Source organism: Amblyomma maculatum, chromosome 1 (genome assembly GCF_055883805.1).
Source record: "Amblyomma maculatum isolate TAMU_Amacu chromosome 1, ASM5588380v1, whole genome shotgun sequence".
Taxonomy (NCBI): Eukaryota; Metazoa; Arthropoda; class Arachnida; order Ixodida; family Ixodidae; genus Amblyomma; species Amblyomma maculatum.
Genome location: NC_139344.1, coordinates 137,868,892 through 137,892,311, shown reverse-complemented (window position 1 = coordinate 137,892,311; position 23,420 = coordinate 137,868,892). Strand labels below are relative to the sequence as shown.

The 23,420-nt window shown below is 42.4% G+C and overlaps 1 protein-coding gene and 1 pseudogene across 1 annotated transcript in view; one reads left to right on the top strand and one right to left on the bottom strand.

The window, feature by feature from the left end:
• The window catches only part of LOC146204046 (RING finger and SPRY domain-containing protein 1-like), a 72,262-nt gene extending 50,393 nt beyond the window's left edge, over nt 1–21,869 (top strand). Inside the window, exons 12-15 of the mRNA XM_084589068.1 lie at nt 3,033–3,135; nt 7,519–7,674; nt 9,927–10,031; nt 13,408–21,869. Coding sequence (XP_084445194.1) covers nt 3,033–3,135; nt 7,519–7,674; nt 9,927–10,031; nt 13,408–13,495 — 452 coding nt within the window. The 3' untranslated portion in view covers nt 13,496–21,869. The remainder of the gene's footprint in view (nt 1–3,032; nt 3,136–7,518; nt 7,675–9,926; nt 10,032–13,407) is intronic.
• On the bottom strand, nt 95–2,209 carry LOC146204047 (uncharacterized; annotated as a pseudogene).
• Nucleotides 21,870–23,420: the final 1,551 nt, after the last annotated feature.

The window sequence follows — 23,420 nt, the reverse complement described above, 5'->3', positions numbered from 1 at the left end:
TGCTAGGGCCCAACCATGGCGTCACAACTTCGCTCAATTCCTGGGCGAGGGCGTGGCTCATCACTGAATAGTCTGCACTGGTGTCAAGTAAAGCGATCGTGTCAGTTCCGTCAAGTGTCATGCACAAATCAGAAGTAGCACGTCGGATGCTGTCGCTACCCTGCCCCTGTGAGAAATCAGCGTGTCGGTGTATCGGCGGCGGAAGATCTTCAATTTTTCCGACAGCAGCGGCCCTGCCTCCGGAGACCGCTGGAATTAGATTTCCCGGTGTGGACTGGGAGAACGCCGCTCAGTATTGTTGGCATCTCTGCGAGGGCTTGGGGAACGGTACCGCAGCGGAGATGACGATCCTGGGTCATAGTGCCTGTATCTCCCAGGCCTCTGACGGGCCGACAGATGAGCTTCAATTTTGAGCGGCCGTTCACCGTTCCGTGGGCAGTGCGCATCGGGTTCGAAGCCGCGAAGTCCCACTCGGCGATACGGGCATGCACGGTAAAGGTGACCGGCCTCCCCGCAGTGGTAGCAGATTGGCCTGCGGTCCCGCGTACGCCACACGTCCGACTTGTGAGGGCGTGGAACAGGCACCACAGCTTGAGCCGATGCGTCATACGGACTGATGTGGCTCACCACCGGTGTCGGGTCAATAGGACCACAGGCAGCTGCTTGACGTGCAACGAACGCGTACGTTCGTTTGTCGTCAACCCGTGGAGGCATGGTAGCGACAGGATCGTAGGCAGCTGCCTGACGAGCAACGGATGTTTGCGTGGGCATTTCATCGACGCGCTGCAATACGTTGGTGACCGGGAATTCACGAGCAGCCTGGCGTACTTCATCTCTGACGACTTCGGTCAGTGATGTCACTGGCGCACTCTGAGGCAGACGGAAACGTTGGAGTTTCTCTCGAATAACCAACCGAATGAGGTCACGTAAGGCGACCGCATCGCCTTCATGGCACGACGAAAAAACATTTGGGGCCAGGCTGCTGACATCTCGGTTGTACTGCCGGGCCCGTTGTTGGAGCGTCGTTTCCATGGTCGTTGCCTCCTCGAGGAATTCAGCAACGGTACGCGGTGGACTGCGAACGAGGCCCGCAAACAGCTCCTGCTTAACTCCATGCATGAGGTGGCGAAGCTTCTTCTCCTCTTTCATATTGGGGTCTGCGCGCTGGAAAAGACGGGTCATGTCTTCACAGAACATGCGCACACTTTCATTTGGCCGCTGGTTTCTGGACTGAAGTGCAGCTTCAGCTTTCTCGCGGCGGTCGGCGTTGGGGAAGGTGGTTGGAAGTTCACGGCAAAATGCTTGCCAGGTGGTAAGGGCGCCCTCGTGGTTTTCGAACCACGTACGCGCAGACTCTTCTAGGGCGAAGTAAACATTATTGAGCTTTCGCTCGTCACTCCAGCCGTTGTACCGAGCCACTCGCTCGAAGGTCGCCAGCCAATCCTCAGCGTCTTCGAAGACGTCGTCGTGGAAAGATGGTGGTGTTCGCGGCGGGTGGCAAAGGATCGGGTCTGAGAGCCTGGGATCAGTGGCCATGTCGAGGTGGCTCGAGAGTTGCGGCTGCGTGATCCTCGTAGGGGTGGAAAGGGGCCCAACCTCAGGCGACTGTCCGCGGAGGCGGCGACTGAGTCACTGGTGGACCGGAGTGAGATCCGTCGTGAAGCGTGTAAACGTGGGAAAGCATACCCAGCGCACTCCACCAGACTGTAACGGGTATTGCGCCAACGTCCAGGCAATGCCTTGAGCCTAGAAGACTGTCGAAGTCCGAGAGCGGTCCGAGCAGCGGTGTGAGCGCGGTTCCAGGCAACCAACTTCGTCTACGCCAACCAGCAACCACTTCATCGTCTACACCAACTAGCCACTGATTGTCTCCGCTTCGTCGTCGACTATAGCTTGTATCAATATACATATAAAAACTAGAGGCATGTTGAAACATTCATATCATTAGATGAAGTACTACTTTTTCACATTTTGAGATGCTGCTCCTCAACCTCAGACACACTGTTAGAGACTGGGAGGCTTCACCAAGCATTATCTGCTAGTGTAGGGGTGTATGCTCACATACTGTCATCGTCCTTCTATTTCTGTTGCTTGATAAGTCGGTTCTTTAATGCGAAAGCCTTTCTTGTCCCATGAGTGGCGTCAAACCGAGCGTTTCGGCAGAGCCTTTCATCAGGGCTTATCCGCACAAACTGACTCTTGTGTCCATGCCAGGAATCAAACCACGATTTTTCCATGTCTCAATGAAGCACGCTAACCACTACTCTACGCTGACTTCCTGCGAACGTGTCCGTAATTCTGCTTGTCTAGTGTGAGGACGCTGGGGATTTTTGAGGGAACTAAACAGATAAAAACATATAAAAAAGAACAAATAATAAAAATTAAGAGTGAGATTAAAAATAATTTTAAGAAATAAAATAAAATATGTTTCATTTTTTTTTTTCTTAAATGACGTCACGTAAAGGCTTTCACATTTCTACACCTAAACAGACTGAAGTGCCCCCTGCAATTTTGTATCGCTTGTATTGGCACCGGCAAAGTTTGTAACCATGCTATGTCATTGTCAGTGCACAATTGTGTATGAGCGACGTGAAAGAGTGTCACGTCCTGGCTTTTGTTGCAGTTCAGTAGCAGTTCTGCTGCTATCAGCTCATGAGTGGTGTCGTTCACAGCCCTCTTGCTTTACTTAGAGTGCAAGCAGAACATGGCAACCAAGTTTTAAGATTAAATTCCCTCTTACGATTTTGTCTCATGGTTAGATTGCTTGAAAACTCTGTGCTACTGTGTGGCAGTCATTGAACAGCCATGAAAGCTGAGAGGATTGTCCTTTATTTTTTGGTGTAGAGGTTACAGTGATTGTGTGCACAATGGTAATGCTGCTGAAGTTCTCGGTGCTTTGATGACTTTTTTTTCGCTGTCTTCGCATACTTTTTTATACTGAATCATTGATTTCTTTGATTTGTGTTGTTTTTGTAAGAATTCAGTGCACTTCCCAAAAAGATTGGCTATTGACGGTGACGCTGTGATCGCAGGTGACATTCTAGGCACCTTGCTTGACATGAAGGCATTCCAAATTACCTTTTACCTCAATGGGGAGCCCCTGCCGCCAAACACTCAAGTCTTTCAAAATGCCAAGTAAGCCTTTGTGAATTCAAGTGCTGGTCTCTTCTGCTTTTAACTGGCTTCTGTATTACTGCATTAAAAAAAGCCTAGGTTTACAGATTTCTTTTCTTTTTAATTTTGTTTGCTTCTCTTGTGCATGCACCTTGCCCGTAGCAATTCGAGTTGTCTAGGAGATTTTTCTTTTGGCCGTTCAACTCTGCATTTTGAAACCGGTAAATTGAAACAGAAATTTATTTCTTTATTTATATTACTTTTCTGTGCAAAGTAGTTCTTAGAAAATAATGCTTGCAACTGAGTGTAATCATAGGTGATCAAGTTTGATAAATGTTCGCTCTCTCTCCTCACCTGAATTTGCCAAACTGCCATCATTGGGATATCTTGACTGGCTGCTAGGCGCTGTTCGTCTTTGGTCATGTTTTCATGAGCCAGCACACACTATTCGCTGCCAGGGGTAAAGTTTTCTTAAAAGGAAGCAGCCTAGCCCATTCTTTGATCTTTCATCCCTGTTATTTTCATACTGCATTTCCCTCCTCTTCATCGGGCAAGTTATCTGGTAAACTGAAAGCCATATCCGCTGCCCAGTGTATTGTAGTTGAGGAGACCTGCCAAATTCAGTCATTAGAGAGACCAAACGAAGGTTTTCAGAAATCTTTGCATTTCACATTAGATTGGGGAAAGAAACTATAGTGATCCTTTGAATAGAGCTGACAAAGCTGCCATATATTCAAAATCCTCCTGAATGGTCAGTGCTGTTGCAAATGTTTGTGCTGAGCAAGTACTTTTTTTTTTTTTTTTTTAAGATGGGGTTTCTGGGCTACTTTCACTGTTTACTTTCTCTAGATGTTTTGTGATGCAAATTATGCCAGCACTTGGGCATGTTGATGTTAACATATTTAAAAATTAAGCACAGTATAAATGTTATGTGGGGTGGAGCATACTGAAGCAGCTCAGGCTATGAGGGATGCCATATTGGAGGGCTCTGGAATATTTTTGACCACCTGTAACATATACAGACACTGTACAGTACACGGGTACCTTTTGCATTTTAGCTGCATCAAAATGTGACCACCACGGCTGGATTTCAAATCCAGGTACGCTGGCTCAGTAGCGATGCACTTAGTCACTGCGGCATCCTAGTGGGTTGTATTAAAAACAGTTGAGATGTGCTGTACATTTTTTCTTGCTTTATGACACATTAAGACACTTATATGAACACTCATTTCTGTTAGGTAAGAGAGATTTACATTACCTTGGTTCACACATAACTAGCTTCTTTTTCCCTTCAGTTTATTTCAGCCCTATTTGGTGGTGCAGTGGTTAGGGCACTCGAATACTGTGCCCAAAGATGCAGGATCGAATCCCGGCCATAGTGGCCGCTTTTCGATGGAGGCGAAAAGCCAGGTGCCCGTGTGCTGTGCAATGTCAGTGCACGGTAAAGTTCCCCTGGCAGTCGAAATTTCCGGAGCACTCCACTATGATGTCTCTCATAGCCTAAGTCGCTTTGGGACGTTAAAAACCAAAACAAACCTTCAGTTTATATACATTCATTTTAAAATGTTGGAACATGATGACCATGATTTCTAGTTGTCCCAGCATATTTTATACCACCTGGCATTCCTTTACTTATCTGCCAGATTGACTCAAGTCGACAAGCAATTTCATGTCCATTTTTTGGGAAGAGAAAAGAATTAGTGCTTTGACTGTAATGATGTCATGCTAGATGTCTAGGTTAACGCTGCTGTGGACGAAGTGGCAGCAGTTTCTAGTAAACATTGTGCAAGGGCAATAAAAATAAGTGCACAGTGCCTACGCATTCCACTACTTGAATTTCTTTTAATGAGGCTTGTACCTGGCTGGTAAGAAATAGAGAGTCATCCACGATTGTATCTTGGATGAATTTAGCATTGTTTTTGTTACCACCCAGGTAAACATTTGGCGAAAATAATTTCGAACGGCACAGTGCATAGGCATCATGTAGTTCACATCAATTTTTATCAAAACAGTGCACAGGAGCAATTACTGTATTGCAAAATTAATTGCAGACTGCATTTACAAGTGCAGTGAATACTTTCTCGCTTGGAAAATAGCATTAGGAACCAGACAAGTTTGTAACAGACATTATTCATGACTTCGTCACTTCGGTACATGAAACTGAGATTTAGTGTACCTGACATGCTGTTGTGAAGGATAAGCCTTGTCAGAATACAAATAAATTATTGCTCCTTGCGTCTCTTTGATGGAGACAAAAAACAAGATGCCCACGTACCTTACAATGTCGGTGCACGTAAACCCTTAGGTGGCCGAAAATCTTAGAGCCCTCCACTGCGTCATACCTCATTGCTTGAGTTGCTTTGGGACGTTAAACCCAGTAAGCCAAACCAAACCAATTTCTAATGTGCATTATATTGTCTTGATAGACCACCTGCAGCAGCATAAAATGAAATACTTTACATGGTAGCCAGCTTTCAAGGCTGTCAGCGTCTTTTTGAGTCCAAGAATGGTCAGTTTTCAAGAGTAATCAAATTATGGTCACATTGACAGTTCAGGACCACCAGCTGGTGATCAATTTAAATCTTTGGAATAATTGCCACAGGGAATGTTTAAATTGCAGAATACACTTTATTTGTTTCATACTGAAAACAGTCATAGTGATAAGTCCTTGTGTTTTGTTTATTTGTATGTGTGTGCACATGTATGCACACCTTCAGAATTGCCTGCACACTTGGCATCCCCCACTCCTTAGTGACGGACTAAGTTTTAAGGTGTGCATTTAATAATAGGTTTTATTTTTGTTTCCTGTGTCTTTTATAAGGGACATGCACCCCTTTATGAGGAACATGCACTGGAAGGTAGTTTTTGTCTCTTATATGAGGGTCCCTTATAAGCAGGGTACCGTGTTCACATTTTCTAACCAGATGTTATTTTGGCGTAGGCATCCTACGGCTAAAATATTCAAAAAAGAAGGTTATGTTCTGTTGCAAAATCGTATTATAGCTTTCATTTACATATTGCACTTTCTTGGTGGACCATCTCACACTGACCGCACCTCGCAACTTTCTGACATTTATTTACTGCTGAAATAGTTGTAAATCTCTGTCTGTTTTATGGCTGTATTGATGCTGTTTAACACAGCCTCTTCCAGCTTGAAAATCAGACCAAGAGCTTCATGACCACCGGGCTAAAACTGTATATGCTGGCGAACTGCTTTTGCAGCGATTGCAAAGTGCGATCGCGATGTGGCGTGGTGCCGCAACTAGCAGTTCGCAACTAAGTTATGTGTCTGGTAATGCTACAAGAACTCAAGTCAAAAAAGTGCCAAGAAAGCATAAAAGTAGCGAAGACTATAAACATCACCAGCAGATATCACTCAGAAATTTATGCTTGTTTCACAAAGAATAGCAGCAGCTGTGAGTAACAAGTCTATGAACATCGCTACTCAGGCAAAAAATTAATGAAAAGCAAACGAGGCATTTCTGAGTGGAGTTGAAACTGGTTGAATAGGAAACAGGGCAGTTTATTTGTCCTCGCCAGAGCAGAACCACTTCTGTTCTTATGTCATTTGTTTTGGTCTTGGCTTGGCTATGTCTCTCTTTCCAGGCACAATGGCTTGTTTTGTGTCAGCAGCTCTAGCTAAGTGCTTTCATTGCATTTGCCAGATAGATTTGTCGCTCATACTGAAATGCAACGTAATAGACAATTTCGGCTGTATTCTTCAGACTAGTGGACACCACACCTATGGTGATTCTCAATAGGAAGCTCCACTAATTGGAGAACCCAACGCTCACTCCCGGTAGGCTCATGCAGATGCTCACATGTGCAGTCGTGCCTGTGCTGTTCGTGGCAAGCCTGAAGAACTTTTCTATGTTGCATTCCCACTGCAGGTGCTTCTTTTAGTCACTTCATAGCTGATTGACCTGCTCTTTGTTTGCTGAAGTTATAATTAATAATGACTGCTCTGGGTGTATTTCTTCTTTTGTTTTCACTGTAGCTGCAACTGAACCTGGCGATGGATGGTGCCGCATCTAATTTTGAAATGTCTGTTACAAGCAAGACTGAGTGCCAAACTTTAAGGCTGATTTGTCCTTTATAGCGAACTGTCTTCTATATCCAGTGTCTGTTAAAAAAGAGGTCCAATGAATAGAAGTGATAGGGCAGCCAACCATTTGGGTGAATAATATTTCTTATACCTGATTGTCTGTTACATCCTTGTAACGGGGTTCAGCTGTATATCTAGGTAGTCCCTGATTATGCATTTGTACACTTCACTCTATTATTTATGCATCTATTCTATAGAGTTTGTGAGTTTGAACGTTAATTTGAATTGCAGTATTGTATAGAAGGCAAGTATTTGTTTAGATAATAGAAGTGCTTTTTTTTTTTTCTTCTTTTTTGCAGGTCTGGCTTCTTTGCTGCTGCCAGTTTCATGACATTTCAGCAGTGTGAATTCAACTTTGGCCGTTCACCATTCAAATTCCCACCCAGTGGGGTTCAGTTCTCTTGCTTTAATTCTTTTGCTCACCTTAGTGAGGAGGACAAAGTCATTCTGCCTAGGTGAGGACAATGATTAAATTGTTCATGCATGCAAGCTAGACCAAGGAAATAGCGGTACTTGTCATTAAAAACAGTTTATAGAGAAATTTAGCTTACCGTGATCCGCGATCCGCCACCGTGACCCTATGCCGTGCGTAGGCGGGGCGCACAAGCTAATTGGTCCCGACGCGGCAGGTCTATGTGCCGACATCCAGTATGTGGCGCCATCTATCTGCGTCAAGGGGATCTGGGCATGCGCAGTGGAGCGCGCGGTGGCGGATCACAGTAGCGGATCGCGGATCATGGTAAGCTAAATTTCTCTTGTGACTAAGGATTGAATTTTGTGTTGTGTTGAGGCTGCACCTGTGTGTAGTACCATGAATGAGAGTAGATTGAAGTTGGGTAGAGGTTCATCCTTTTGTCTTGCAGTTCCTTTACTTGAAAAATCTTGGAAAGGAAAGAGGATAGGAGTGGGAAGGAAGTGCGTAGTGTGGGGTATGGAAGAGGTGAAAGAGCGCATTAGGCCAAATTTTCCTTGGGTGGGTCAGCTTTTGCAAACTCATTGATGAAATATGTCAAGTGAGGATACAGCTTTCAGGAAGAATTTTTTTTTTTATTTCTGTTGAATTTGCATGCACCGTTTTGCACAGGTTAGAAATAATTAAAACTACTCTCAGCAAAATTCGTCTTATATCGAGCTTTTTTTTTTTTTTCTGTGTTTGCTTTATTTCCCTCATGTTCCTTGTTAAAAGTCCACAGAGTTTACAAAATGTTGCAAAAGGCTAGTTCAACGTTCATGCTGGGCAGGGCAGTCTTAGAAGGCGAATGCAAATCTTCGGTTCCGAATTTTTGCGATGTAGTTCCTGAAGACGTTTACTTTTTAAGATAATTTTATGCAAGAAAATTATTAATCACAGAAATGAAAAACGATTTTGTTTACCTACTGTATGGTAATGTGAAAGGTAGTCAAAACAGAGAGAACAGTCGCAAAGAAATCAGTCGCACAGTGTGAGCAATGAGCGGGAAAAAAAAAAATTAAAAAAAAAAGAATTTGAAGTTAATCATCACATTCACCTGTGAAGACACAACGGTGCTAGTCCTTCGCGCCCCTTCACATGCAGCCATATATACAAATAGATACTTTGAATTTTAAAAAAACAAATTTTGGTCACTTATTGCGATTTGAAAGCCACACTCCCCTTAAGCTGCTCAAGGCTAAGGTCGTCACTGAGTCCTGTCCAAATGAGCTTGGTCTCTTTGGTACCACAACACTGAAAACACCTGTAGACTGCCCCTGCTATAGCTGGGGCACATTCGTGGACTTGTATTTCAGAACACGTTACTGGTATACTGCGCATTTCGATGAAAAAATTTTGCTGTGAAGGAAATTGATTGGCAGAAGTGTGTAGTAGTAATATTTCATGTGATGCCTGCCCCAGTAGCTGATGTGCACCTGTATTATGAAAAGGAGCAGAACATGTCACTCTCCCCCCCCCCCCAAAAAAAAAAACCTGCATTGCATCTCCTCTCTTGTTTTTAGTATTTTTTTTTATCGCCGGTGTAACCCCCCTCCCCCCCCCCCCCCTCCACACACACACACACACAAAAAAAATATATATATAAGTAGCGCCTTTATGTAAGTTCCACACTTGCGGTTTCATCTTTTCTGCATGGTGAGTGCAAATATTGGCATTAGTTAACTTGCTTGTATAGCTGAACAAATTCAACTAAAGAAGAAAAAAAAAGCTATTTGAACTTCTGAAGTGTGATGCACCTGAAAGAAACATTAGTTGATTTCCTGCATGTTCTGAATGTTCAGTGTAGCCAGATTTCCCCGTATATTGGTCATTATCACGCCATCATTGTATTCACACAACAGCTAGGCAACTATACCTTCATGTGCCCAATTTTCTATGCCAGCACCACTGTGCTGTCGTTGACATGTGCACATGATGGTGCGAGTCCATCTGAGAAAACAGACACGTCATGCCAAGAAGTGCATCACATACCCTGTTCAGAGCACCTAAAGTGAGGAGGGAATGATTGCAAAAAGAAAAGCAGAAATGCCAACATGTCCACAGCAAAAGCACAGTGTGGTGTTGAGCATATGAGCCTAGAAGAAATGTCATTGATTACAAGCATGGTGTCAGCTATCGCAAGTGTCTGCAATGAAGGTGTCAGGACAGAAATTTTTGTTGGTTCCCCCCCCCCCCCAAGTGTTTTTTCCCCACATGTATTTTCAGCAGAGTGAAGTGTTGTTGTTTCTTTACTAGGCACATTCGTATGGAAAAGCTGAGGCACAGTAGTGTTCGTGAAGATTCTTGCACCCTGTGTTTTGACCGCAGTGCTGCTGTCCGATTGGAGCCTTGCCAACACAAGTCAGTGTATTTCACCTGCTCTGCATGTGGCTGTAGCTTAGCACTAAGCCTTGTGACGGAAAAGCTATGCCCGTGTGGTGGCTAAGTTTTTGCATTTACATTGCAGGTTGTTTTGTCAGGGTAGGCAAGCACCGAAGGCAGAGTGTGCGATTATTTCTATGATGCACGTAACGTCCTTGATGCACCTGCTGCTTTTCATATTCCTTTACATGCTACTATCAAATTTTCATTCTTTTCGGCACACGTGTTGGTTGCAGCTGATTCTGGCATTTTTCAATGTATGGTCAAACCTCTTGTTAAGCTTAGTCAGATGCGCTCTTGATCATCCACCTGTTGAAAAAAATCTGTTGCCAGATCGTTCAAAGAGAACTTTTGGGTGTAGCTCCCAGATGCCCCTGTCAGCTGAAAAGTGCTAGGCATCAAGAAGTGTTATGAAAGTAGCCACGAATCAAAGTGTTTAATCTCTACAACAGTGGGCAGAGTGCAACAGGGAAGCCTCAACAGTTGGCCTGCAAGTAGAGTAAAACCTCTATAATTTTTACTGACTTTATTAGAAATTCCGGACAACTCAAAGGATTTCTGCAGTCCAGTAATCTCTAATGACGATTCAAAGTGGCAGCCTACACCAGCCTGGTTAATTCTGAGATCTGAGGTGTTGTGCCGGAACGCCCGATCCAAATTTTACCGCAAACCAACGAAGTGATGGCCCTTTGGAGCCACGAGGTGATGCTGCAGTGCAGTGCCGATGCTTGCTGTGCCGTGGCACCGCAAACCGAAGAACTCCCAGCACGGGTAATTGCGGCAGGTAATATGCGCCCTTTGCCGGTGCCTTTTCTCAGTAGGACACACAGAGCTCCGTGCATGAGAAAGAGGGATTAATTTGTGCGCAAATCGCCTCTGCTACAGGAAATTTGAATTGCGTGCTGTTTGCCCAGCTTGTTTGCACTGGTGGGTGCTTCTTCCACCGAGCAGTAGATAGCATGAGAACAACTTCTGATAATATTATCGGGCGTGTGCGCGTCGCTTAATCTTAAACTACATGCCAAGCAAATTTACCGCAAGCCATCAGGGCCACTCTGGAGTGTGAAAGGCAGGGTTTAACGATGTTTGCTTTTGATATCTGCTGGTACTATCTTACATGTTTTGTAATCTACCACTTTAACTTGAAAATGCACGGTGATGCTATCTCGTGGGAAACAGCAGAAATTAAGGGGACTCTCAAGCTTCTGCTCAAGAGTAGACTCCTTTGCATTCCACCATTCTTTATATATATATATATATATATTATTATTATTATTATTATTTTTTTTTTTTTTTAATCTGGTTTTTGGGGAAATAAAGGTCTCACTTTTCGGTAGATGCCGACACTCACAATTAACGCATACGGTCGGAGGTACATATGTCGTCGGTTTTACTTCCTATTGCAGACTAGCATCCAAATTGACTAGAAGAGGAGTGCTAAATGGGGAGCGAAACGATATGACACCACCCTGAATGGTGCAAAATGAGCAGCTGTGTTACAATTTTTATGCGAAATTAGTTGCATGTAACTGAGTTAATTTTCACATTATACAACCGCGCAAGTGTTAGCGCCTGCTTTTCTTTGACACTGAGCCCTTACGCTATCGCATGAAATGAAGCATTATGGCAGGACAGGGTATGCGGAGCGCATTCTTAGAATAAAAGCTTTTTTCTGGGCCTGACTGTATTGACGCACTCAGTTAATTTGAAAACCCGGGTAATCTGAACATTTGTTGCGGTTCTAGTGACTTTGAATCAACAACTTTTTGCTGTACTGAGGCCCTTGGAGTTACCAAGGTTCACAGTAAAAAAAAAAAAAAAAAAGAGGGGTGGGGGGGGAACGTGTGTTGTTGCTGACGTGAGGCACAAAGCTAGAGCTTCTGACCGCATTATTCACGGGCAGAAATGGCTTCTCCTTGAAGCATTATTTGAACACACAAAGCTCTGGCGTTTGTGTATGCAAGCTTGCCGTATTTGCAGTTCATACAGTTTGCAGTATCACCCAGCTAGCCTTTGTCATCTGGATTGCGCCATATGGAGCCAAAAATAAAAAGACAGTATGTATAACATTAAAACATTGTTACCCATCTTACCAAACAGAACCACTGCAGACTGCCCTAAGAAGTTGCTGCCACTTCAACATTCCTGTGTTGTTCCTCTACAGGAATGGCACCAACTGCACCACACTAGTTCACCTCTGTTTGAATTCAGTGCACATCTGAGCATAGGCAGTTTCGAGCAGATGTAAAGGCTCCTGTCTTAGTGAACCCATGTCTCAAACATCTTGAAGCTCTAGTTGGGGAAAAAAAAAAAAAAAAAAGCATAGACTCAATAAACTTAAATCATTTTGTTACTTTTTCGGAACCATGAATAATCAGTGAAAGGTTCATGCTGGGTCCTTTGTCAGTAGAAATATGTGTGCAAAATATGGCATCACTGCATTTGTCGCATTTATAGCTAGAACTTGGGGCCAACAAGTGCATGAGTGGGGCTAAACATTGTATACCTTTAGGAATTAATGGTAATCGAGTTAATGGTAATCTGTTTCATGAAAAGCAATGATATTTTCCAAGTGCAAAAGTGCACCGTAGGCTTGCACATTGGGTTTTTGTAAACATAGTTTTTCATCTGCACTTAGCATGCACTTACAGAACTTACTTCAATAACAACAAACACCCCCGCTCTGTATATAAGTGTGCACTTAAACATGGCCACATATGTAGGAGGCCTGGCTAGCTTGTTATCCTGATGATCCTGGAAGATGATCGTAATTTCAATAGAATATAGTAATCATTGTGACTGCTGCTGCAGCTGCGTCCAGTGTTTTGTGTGTAAATCAGCAAAATTTTGTTTGTTTCGTTTCATTTCATTTATTAATGCTGTCAGAGTCAACTGGGGATTTTACAGGAGTGGAAAATAAAGCTGTAAGTAATTATTTATGGAGTTCAGAGCGCAAGATAGGTAAGCATTGAATAAGTACAGGTATACAGCAGCTAATAGCGCTTAGCCTCTATTACACACTTCATCCAAATTCCCACATCAAAAACCGTGACAAGCAAAGAACACATTAATACAGTGTCTAAATGTAACACATCAAAAACAAGACTACAGTAACCACGAAATTTCTCACCACTCTTAGTTAGCCTGCCATACACAATTCAAAGGTGCATAATTTGAGCTAGAAATGCAAACTTTTCTGCCATCCACTCAGGCCACATGTATGATTTTAGAAGTGCTCTGTTCACTTGTATGCTTAAGTTGCCACTTATATGGCTCTTTTTTGGTGGAGGGGCTCTGAATGAAATTGTTGGACGACAAAGTATACATATCACGCGTGACACTTGTCTGTGTGCAGGGGATTCTGCAGCGAATGTGCCATGCAGCTAGAAGTGTGTCCTATGTGCCGAAGTGAGATTCGAGAACGGATAGAAGCATCGCTGTAAACAGTTGCACTGGGCCTGGAGATGTCAAGCCTGGAGATGAGTCATCCCACATTCACTTGACAACTGAAACCAGTGTGGTATAGGGGAGATAAACGGTGTGGTCTACAGCATGGAGTGAAAATGTGAGCTGCTGATGTTTGTGAGGCTATCCTGACTTTGTTTTATTTGCTGTTGCTTTGTGCACACTTAGGGCTTGCTGTGTATTCAGTGGTAGGAGTGTATCCTTGCTTCCTTAATTTGTGTTGCGAGCAGTTGCAGGCACTGCATCAAAAAGAGGGCTGCTACCAGAGCTGCTGCTTGAGTGCACTTATGCAGCATGCAATGCAATATGCTTTTGGCAAGGCACTGTTAGAGGTTATTGAATGTTTATTGGCTGCATGGGGGGTGGTCAGTAGTGAAATAATGTTTAACTTATTTGTGATGACAGCCCAGCAGGTTGCTTGACGCTAACAACTGCTGGCAGCCGTGGTGGCACATGGGGGTGTAATGTTTTAGTTGTCATATAACAGTATAAATTAAAGGGCAAGTAGTTATTAGAATGTGTTTCATTGTGATTAGCGGTTAAGGTTTCTTCGACAATTTTTCGATTTGGCTTGAGTTATACCTGTTTGCAGGTGTATCAGTACAGGAAAAATGTTTTCCATTGAATGGCATGCTTATATCAAAACAGTTCTTAGAGGAAATCTGGAAAAGTCTGCATTTTATTTATATAGTTAGGCGGTATTTGAGGCATATTCAGTAACACTAAGGTACCAGCAGTGTGTAGCTGCCAAAGAATGAGGAGCTACTGTTTTTCACTCGATAATTTTATTCAATTAGAAACTCAACTTGGTAGGCTTCCTTGTATATATTGGCAAATTAGAGTCATTACCAGACTGGACAGCAGTGTTGTAACAATGACTTGTGCTCTTGGCAAGGAAAATCTGATGTGCAACCTTTGGAAGCCCTGATCTGCATTTTCTCGGTCATAGGTTTTATTAGCAGGTGCAGTCTTTCTCAAAAGTATGCAACCCAAGGGGGTTTCTTCAGAGTTGTGTAGTGGGGTACTTTAGCGCCCTGGTAAATCCTAACCTTTGGAGGTTCCTTTGGATGAAGTTCACACCTTCAAGAAATTTAGAATGCTGATGATGAAAAATGGGCTACATTGCGGGCTCCAGCAGCAAACTCTGTGGACTGCATATTTTTTACAAGGGCTGTACGTGAATTGAATGTGCTGAAGCAGTAATGCGTGTGTAGCAATGCACTGTGACAGTAGATGTTTTCTTGCAGTTCATTTTGTAAAATGTGCAGAAAACTAGGGAACCAATTCTCGTCTGTTCATGGTACCCTTGAACCACTTCTAATCGTGAATTTGTCCCATACTGGCAGTTCTGAGGCACCCAGCAGGACTGTCACAATTTTGAGCGAGGCAAAGAAATGTTACGAGCGCAGCATGCACTTGGGGAGATTGGCTCACTCGTGCCCTTGCTTTCAACATTTGCCTTCGCTTTTCGCAATTGGCTGCTTCCGGCTCTTGGAGAGATGTGCGCATATAGGAGCCCCACATCACAGTATTGCCCAACCTCCTCCTTCCTTCTTTTCTCTGTCCCTACGTCACTGTTATTGGCAACAGCTGCAGTTATTGTATGCATACATTCATCTTTGCGTTCAAGTTCCTTGTGACCCTGGAGCAGTACCGTTCGGCCTTGATAACCATGACCATGTTCTCTGTACACTCTCTATGCGTTATTCAGAATGTCCAGGCTTGTTTTGGGGGATCTTTAATAATCACATTGCTAGTGTGTAAACCGTGATCAAGTGCAAGTCAAGAGCAGCGCCAGATTACATTGCATCATTCTGTAGACATATTTATTGCCCATGTCAACATGCAATTATTATGGCCAATGGTTTCAGTCATTACGGGGTCAGGTTCGATTACCCTGATGTCAGAGCTTCTTCATTCGAGTAGTGTAGCCAACCTACTCTGTCCATCACATTTCATTACAGTGCTTGCTTGCCAATATTTCTCATATACTTTGCGAAATGACTGCCACACACACTTTTTTTCTTAGCATTTAAGTATGCATTTCACATAAGAGTTCACTGTAGTCTCTTTGGAGGTCATTTTTGACATTGGTTGCATTGCCTGAATAAGGGACTGTGTCCAGCCTTGAGTGATAACGTCAGTCTTTGACTGGTAAGATTTGAGGTGAGTTCATAGGTGTTGTCTTAATCAGGTGCTATTAGCATATCTGAAAGTCACCTTGGCAAGTAGCGGCTGTCACAGAACACAAGCTTTTGAGTTTAGAGCAAAGTAATTTCGTTTATGTGCTCCTTTTGTTGCATTTGTGACAATGAATGGAATGGCACTGAATTCTGTGCTGTTCTGAGTAGAATTTTCATTCATATTAATGAATACCGTAACATGCCATTCATGCTTATAAAATGTGACAGTCACCCTACTCAAAGCCATGGTGCTGCACACAGCATATGTGTGCTGGCAGTTATGGGCCTTCTCAGTCTTGTAGATAAAATCATAAGGCTTGACATACCTGCAAGTTCCTGCATGATCTGGATTTGTTCTTGTTTTTTTAACTGTTTCCCTTAGTACTATGGAAAGCAGCCTTGGTAGCTTTTCATATTGGACTCAGTCCAACGGAGCAGACATTTGCTAACTATCTGGCATTGTTCTTGTCTTGTGCCTATCTGGTAGAAAAGTTTGTCGCATCTCTGCTTTCTTTGCTTCACATGCTTTATAATTTGGCTGGTCCATGACTTTTTACAACTAACTGCAAAGTGCCAATCTGGGCCCCTTCTCAGAGTCAGAACTTTTTCATCACCCAAAAGCAAAATTGAAAGGTGTTGGGAGTTACAGTATATTCAATAAATTTTTGTACGGAAGTAGGCACATTTCCTGCTCCCTTTTTATTCTTTAGCACGTATTGGTAACAGGTACCAATAGATTTTATGCAAAAGTACTGCCATCTACCAGAGGAAAACTGAAATGTGCAAGTGGCACCATGTTGGGGATTGCGGTCACAGGATTGCCTGATGCAGAACACGTGAGCGCTTTTCTTGGTTTGGTGATCCTTTTATTGTAAGATTTAAATTGCACACTTGATTACGAGTACATCTTGGTGAAACTTGCTTCATCCTGGCCGCGGCGATTTTTCTGAAGGAGGTGAAGAACAAATACAGCTGAGTGTCAAGATTTTGGTGCACGTTAAAGAACCTCAAATGGTCAAATTTTATCCATAGCCGTCCACTACTGCGCTCTTCATAGCCGTGGTGTAGCTTCAGCACGTTAAAGAAGGACCCGATAATTTGTGTTACTGCTTGCATTTCTCGCTGCCCGATACCGGGTTGTCAGATGGATGAAAGAACCTCACATGGTCAAATTTTATCCATAGCCATCCACTACTGCACTCTTCATAGCCGTGGTGTAGCTTCGGCGCGTTAAAAAAGGGCCCGATAATTTGCGTTGCCGCTTGCATTTCTGCGCCGCCCGATACTGGGTTCTCCGCGGAGTGACATCCATACCATGGCTGTTGATGCTGCTCTGTGGGTGCACACCATTGCTTGGACAATTCAGCTTGGAAAATTTGCTTTTTGCTGAGTAGGCAAAAACCGAACGGTAGACCACGAGTGGTAAATGACCGATTTATGCAGCCTACCGTGTACAGTAGTACTTACTGACAGTGGGGCTACGTGAAGACCCATTGCGGATCCTTCACCTGTGAAACTTCACAAACGGAAGATTGCATATGACTCTTAATTTTTCATCTAAATCTAATATGTCAGCCATGGAGTGCAGTTATCTCAAATTCACAATTTGGAAATTGGCAAGGCTGTGTTTTACGTATTGAAGAATGTGGTTTTTATTTTTATTTTTATTTTTTTGCATAATGACAGTGTTATCCATAAAATTAAAATTAGGATCTGATCATGGCTTATTTGAGTGACCAAGGAATGTTCTCCTTTCTGAGTTCAGCCGCAATTTCTACTTATATTGTGATGTCTGGGTACCATGATCTTTAGGGCAGACATGCATCTAGGACATGATTTGACACTGTTATTAAACGGAGAATGCCACTGATTGGTGCCACCTCTTTTTATTGGTATAATGAGAAAAATCATACCCAGTATCGCTAACTGGTCATTGCAGTCATTTCCAGCCCTGTACGTAACACACAGCAAAATGCCAGTATTGTGTGTGCACGATTGAAAAAAGGGAAGAGCTGTAATTAGAGGAGCATTTGTTTCCACCTTGCTGATGTGCACTTCTTTTGGGATTTACGGATGCCTGCCAGTTTTTTTTTTTTTTTTTCGAAACAGAAGGAGACTCTGCTAAAGAGTGTTCAGTTGACAGTCAAGCATCTGGTGTTTTTGTAACACAAGTTAGGTAGTCGGATAGCTGCATTGAGGCTAACATCGTAATGCTTAGCTCTGTCTTTGAGCAGCGCAGAAAGAGCGTGCACAGTTAAAAGTGTCATTTTGCAGGCTGTGCCTGCAGTGGGGCAAAAGTGCTTTCAGGCAAGAGGTTACTTCTTTATATTGTTAATAGAGGTGTGCGAATATTTGAAATTTTGAATATGAATAGAGTATGTTTGTTATTCAACCTGTATTCGTATTCGAAAAACTAATATTTGGAATTTCCGAATATTTGAAAATTTCCGGGTGCACCGAAAATTTTCAAATTTGCCGCAGCTTTCCGCACTACATGGGCTGTACAATAAAGTACAGCCTTTGTCAAAAGTGCAGAGCCCAGGGGGTCCGCTTCTGAGTCATGTAGTGGCTTTGATTTAACATCAGTGGAGGTCCTTCCCAATGGAGAGGGGAGGACAAACAATCTTCTTACCATCAAGAGAATTGGGACTCTGGAAGTGCATTGCAAGCCGCACGAAATGGCTCAGAAGGAGACCCCCTGGGCCCTACACTTTTGACAAAGACTGTACCTTCAAAACGTGACGGGGCCGTTTGTTAAGACTGAAGAGGCACCTTCCCTTTTGTGAAGAAGGCCTTCCAGACAGTGTATAAAAAACGCGAAGCGCTTCACGAAATGGGGCGAAAAAACGTCGTTCTTATTTTGGTTTCATCTAAAATTCCGATTTTCAGCAGTTCTTTCAGGCCCATTCGATTATTTAAGCTTTCAGTTAACTTGGACGTTTTTTTTTTCCCCTTGAAAGACGAATTAACGAGAATTGACTGTATTCAGCAGTGACATGACAGCTCCACCTCTTTTTCATGCAGGTCCTTTCTGTATAAAAAACTGGCATACAAAATCCTCTGTAAAATTTGGACTGAATTTTTCAGTAGGGTATACACTTCTGTGCAATTTTAGTTTTATTTTATTTGCAAATTCCATATGAAGTCTGAAATAAAACAAGTGTGACAGATACTGTGCATTTCCCTTCCTGTGAACTAATTTAAAAAAAGAAAAAAGGGCTAACAACGGTTTCTATATATTTTTTTTTATTATTATTTTATTGATCAGATATTCGATTTGATAGCATTTTTCTCTCATACTCGTATTCGAAAATTTCAGTATTCGCACACCCCTAATTGTTAAGTATACTTTTATTCCGTATTTCATAATGGCGTTCCTCCAGACCGCAACTGCTTTGCTCAGCTAATGTGTAACTATGTAAAAAGAGCCTTTGCAGATTTCACCTTCCTCTCTGTCTTACTTTTATTACTGAACCTTGGAGCAAAGATGTCATCATGGTGCTATGATCATATTGATTTGTTTATGCAAATCATTAACTGAAATTTAAATGTTAGAAGCTAGTTTGAATTTGAAACTGTAGTCTGTGTACGTTTGTGCGTGGTAATTTATTGTTGCTACGTTTGTCAGCACTTACTGTTAGCCAGGTGTATGCAGTTCAGGTTCATGTGGTGCAGCCAAAATTTTCAAGGGTTAATGACCTAAGAAAACCATGGTATTCAAATAAAAGCCTGTAGCTCAGTCCTCTGTTTCAAACTTTATATCCCACACCATAATAGCGATGCCTCCAAATATAGGTAATTTGTTTTAGCAAGTCGAGACAGCTTTCACTGATTGTTACTGCTCAGATCTTTGCTTGGGTTAGTCATAATTGCTGGGATCAGCTTTCCTTGCAGCAGCAAGTGAAGTGTGGCTTGGCTCAGAGAAAGTCTCTCCTGTTGCTTGCTTGGTTGTAATTGAGCGCTACTTCCTTTAAGTGGTGAACATAGATCTCCAAATGGTTATCATTCTTAACAGAAGTAAAAAGGCATATTAGACATTACTGTTCACTTGCTGAAATAGCAGCAATGTGCTTTCTGTCAGTGAGGGTTGGATTCAAAGTTCAAGGTGCTCCATCTAAGCAAAGCTTTGAAGGAGTATGAAGGTTCAGTGCCAATGTGACTATTTTAAATGAAGGCCAGGTTGCCTTTTGTATATCGCAGGTCAGGGCACACCTATGTTTCTTTGACTCGTGCAAGCATGTCACTCGTGCAAGTAGCAGTTGTATGATTGACTCAAATTTATTCAAGGTTGATTTGTTTTTATCAGTGTTTGCAGAGAATTATGAGCACTTAGTGCTCACTGAGAAATGGAGTGGCCAGAAATAACAGTGCTAGCAAATGTTGTTTGCATTTGCAAACAGTATTCAGTTTTATCTAAAACTGTTATGGCTAGGTTTAAAACCATCACTGTTCCAAATAGAATGAACAAACATAGGACTTAATATCGACCATTGAGAGATAAAATGTGACATTGTTATGTCACGTTGAATACACATTTTTCCCTTTAATAGAAACCAGCTTTAAAAAAATAGGACTTGATAACAATGGGCCAGGTTCTGCAGCATCCTGTATTACTCTGCTCGTCAGTCACGACAGTCGTTTAACATTTGTCTGCGTCAAACAAGCCAGAGGCGTCAAAATTGTTGAGCTTATAATTTCGTCTTGTGATTAGCTGTTTGTTTGGCGTACCGGAAAAGCAACAAACTATTTTCTTATTGTGGAAGAATCCTTGAATGTGGGCAGAAATTCACTGTAGACTTAAGTTATGTCCAACCACAGCTGTGCTTTTGTTGTCACATTAAAATGACATGACAAGTAGACCTATTGGCATAAGGTTCAAAGCATCAGTTACTGCTCAAGAATATCTTCCTATCACTATAGGTCTTGAGGGTATTCACAATTTTTTTTTTTTTTTGCCACTGATCTCAAATTGGGATGTAGTATATATGCAGCTTTTTAAGAATTTTGTTTCTACTCCCAAGTTGTCTTAATTATGAACATTACATTGGTAAAAAAGTTTCTGCACTGCTAAGGAGTTCACAGGACAACCAACAGAAAGGAGTTGTAAACTTTTTAGCAAACTTGTTTACCATTGTGTTGTTCCACCAACTAACCCTCTTCCACCTTTGTTTAATTGCGAACGACCATTTTCTTTGTGGAAACGTATATGGTTATCTTAAGGCCCTGGTTTTACTGGCTGAGAGAATAAGGGGCATACCGTGTGTAATGCAGTAGCTGCTGTTTCCTAAAAACTAGAATTTTGCTTTGTAAGCATCACCTAAATGAGTGGGCTTGATAATTCATGTTCAGCTCTTTGATTTGGAAAGAGTTACATTCTGCAGGTGAAAGTTGTGCATGCACGATGTCGAGGGTAGTGTTGCTGGCATGTTTTAATCAGGAAATTTTTATTTCAGCCTCACTACAGAGCAGCATGCTTTCTTAACGATGCAGTTTGCTGCACTAGCTGTGTATCGACCTGTGGTATCTCATTTTGCTTCTGCACTGCGCAGATAATCACTTCATGGAGCCAAGCAACAGTTGTAAGCCTGGACATTCGCCTAGTGACCACTAATCAGAGTTCCTGGAGATAAATCATAATAGGGCCTGCAGGTTTGCTAGTGACAAGCAAAAAGCTCTTTTTGGTGTAGCACTGCATAAAAAAAAATCACTCCTTTATGCATACTTCTACTGCACGGTGCATTTCATAGATGTTTTGTGCCCCATGTGCAAGCAAGCCTGAAGCCTTCCTTTCCCAAAGTTGGCTCTGAGCACTTCTATTTCTAAATTGCGTGGTGTTTCTGTCTTTGCAACTTATAAAAGATCTGGCGCAGTTGTAGTTGCTTGAATGTTTTTATTCTTTGGTAAGCACGAATAATCTTCACGGTGAAGCTGTGCTTGCCTGCAGTGTTCTGTGAAATGCTGTTTTGTCACTGTTGCCTCGTTTCTTGCCGGGAATTGTTATGGAAGGTTTATATAAATGCCTTGCCACTATTTGAACTCTCACTACTGCTTGTCCATGTTTACTGCAATGACTATTGCACAGGGTTTCCACTGATGTATTTCTGTGTTTTATCCAAGTGGCATGTAGGTCACCTGTACAGGATCTAGTCACCTTTTTTTTTTTTTTTTTTTTTTTTTTTTTTTTTTTTTTTTTTTTTTTTTTCCTGCTGAAGAAACATACTTTTAAATAATATTTTTCATTCTCTGGACCTTGCATGCGAGGTCACTTGAGCGTCATGTAAATATGAAGCTTCTCGTATATTGTACATCATACATACCAAGCTATTAAAAGTGCTAATTCACCAAATGGAGTTGTTTTGTTTATATTTGGGATGACTGTGTTGACTCTCTACACATACATCATCATCATCAGCCTGACTATACCTACTGCTGGGCAAAGGCCTCTCTCATATTCCTCCAATTAACCCGGTCCTGGGCTAGCTGCATCCACTTAACCCCTGCGAACTTCTTAACCTCCTCCGCCCACCTAACTTTCTGCCAACCCCTGCTACGCTTTCCTTCCCTCGGGATCCAGTTTGTTACCCTAAGGGACCATCGGTTATCCTCTCTTCACACCACATGTCCTGCCCATGCCCATTTCTTCTTCTTGATTTCCACTAGAATGTCAGTAACTTGAGTTATTTCTCTGATGCACTCTACACGCTTATCTCTTAACATTACAATAAAGCAATACAATAGCATACAATAAAGCTGAAATATTAGAGCAGTTGATTGCTTAAGGTCATAGTTATACTGCACATGTAAAGTAACTGCTTAAACCTTCACCCTTTGAAGCCATCAGTTGGCTTCCATGCAGCATCAAAGAAGAACAGGACTTTTACGTCAGATTGTAACCAACAGGCTTTGAATGAATGTTATTGCAGTGTACAAGACAAAAAGGCCTTGTGCAGATACTTTCTGGAAGATTGCTAATCTATACAACAAAACTGAGATGAGAAAAAATCTGAATGACTTGGGTAAAGATATTTACTGCAGTTTTCATGAAATAATGAGTAAAGAAGGAATAAGCGCTTGTGTTGTCTGCTACAAAAGAGAGACCCGAAAAAATATTTTGTGGAACTTTTCCCTTAATAACCTGAGAGTTGTTCTAATTGCAACTGAAAAAATATTCTTGATTTTTACCTCCCAAATTCCAAAACATATAACACCCAAAGACAAGGGTCCTTGCAAGAATAGCACTACGTTCTGACTGCTCTTTCATTTTGGAGTTTTCTTTTTTCCCAGCGCCAGAAAAAAGTGCAAATATGGTTTCTAAGCTTTTCTTTATAGCCTTCAAGAGACATTGCTGGAATCAAGTACGGTCTGATCACAGTGATTTGGCCACCTTGGTGCAATACATGACCCCCAACTCATGTACGAACGCACAAAATCCCAGCCCTTAACTTCTGGCGACTGCGAGAGGGTACTAAAGATCTCTGGCTCGCAGTTCGCCATTTGAAACTGAACCTGGCAGCATTTAACACTAAAACCTTATCTAATGAGCCTAGCCTAGCAGTGCTGTCCGAAGAACTAGCAAGCATTAAATTAAATGCCACAGGCCTTGGCGACATTAAGAGGACAAGTGAAATATATGTAGTGATAAAGGTCAAACATGTGCTCTTAACATGGTTTGGCTGACTGGTGAGAGCTAGGTGTAGCTTCGCGATGAATATGAATACAG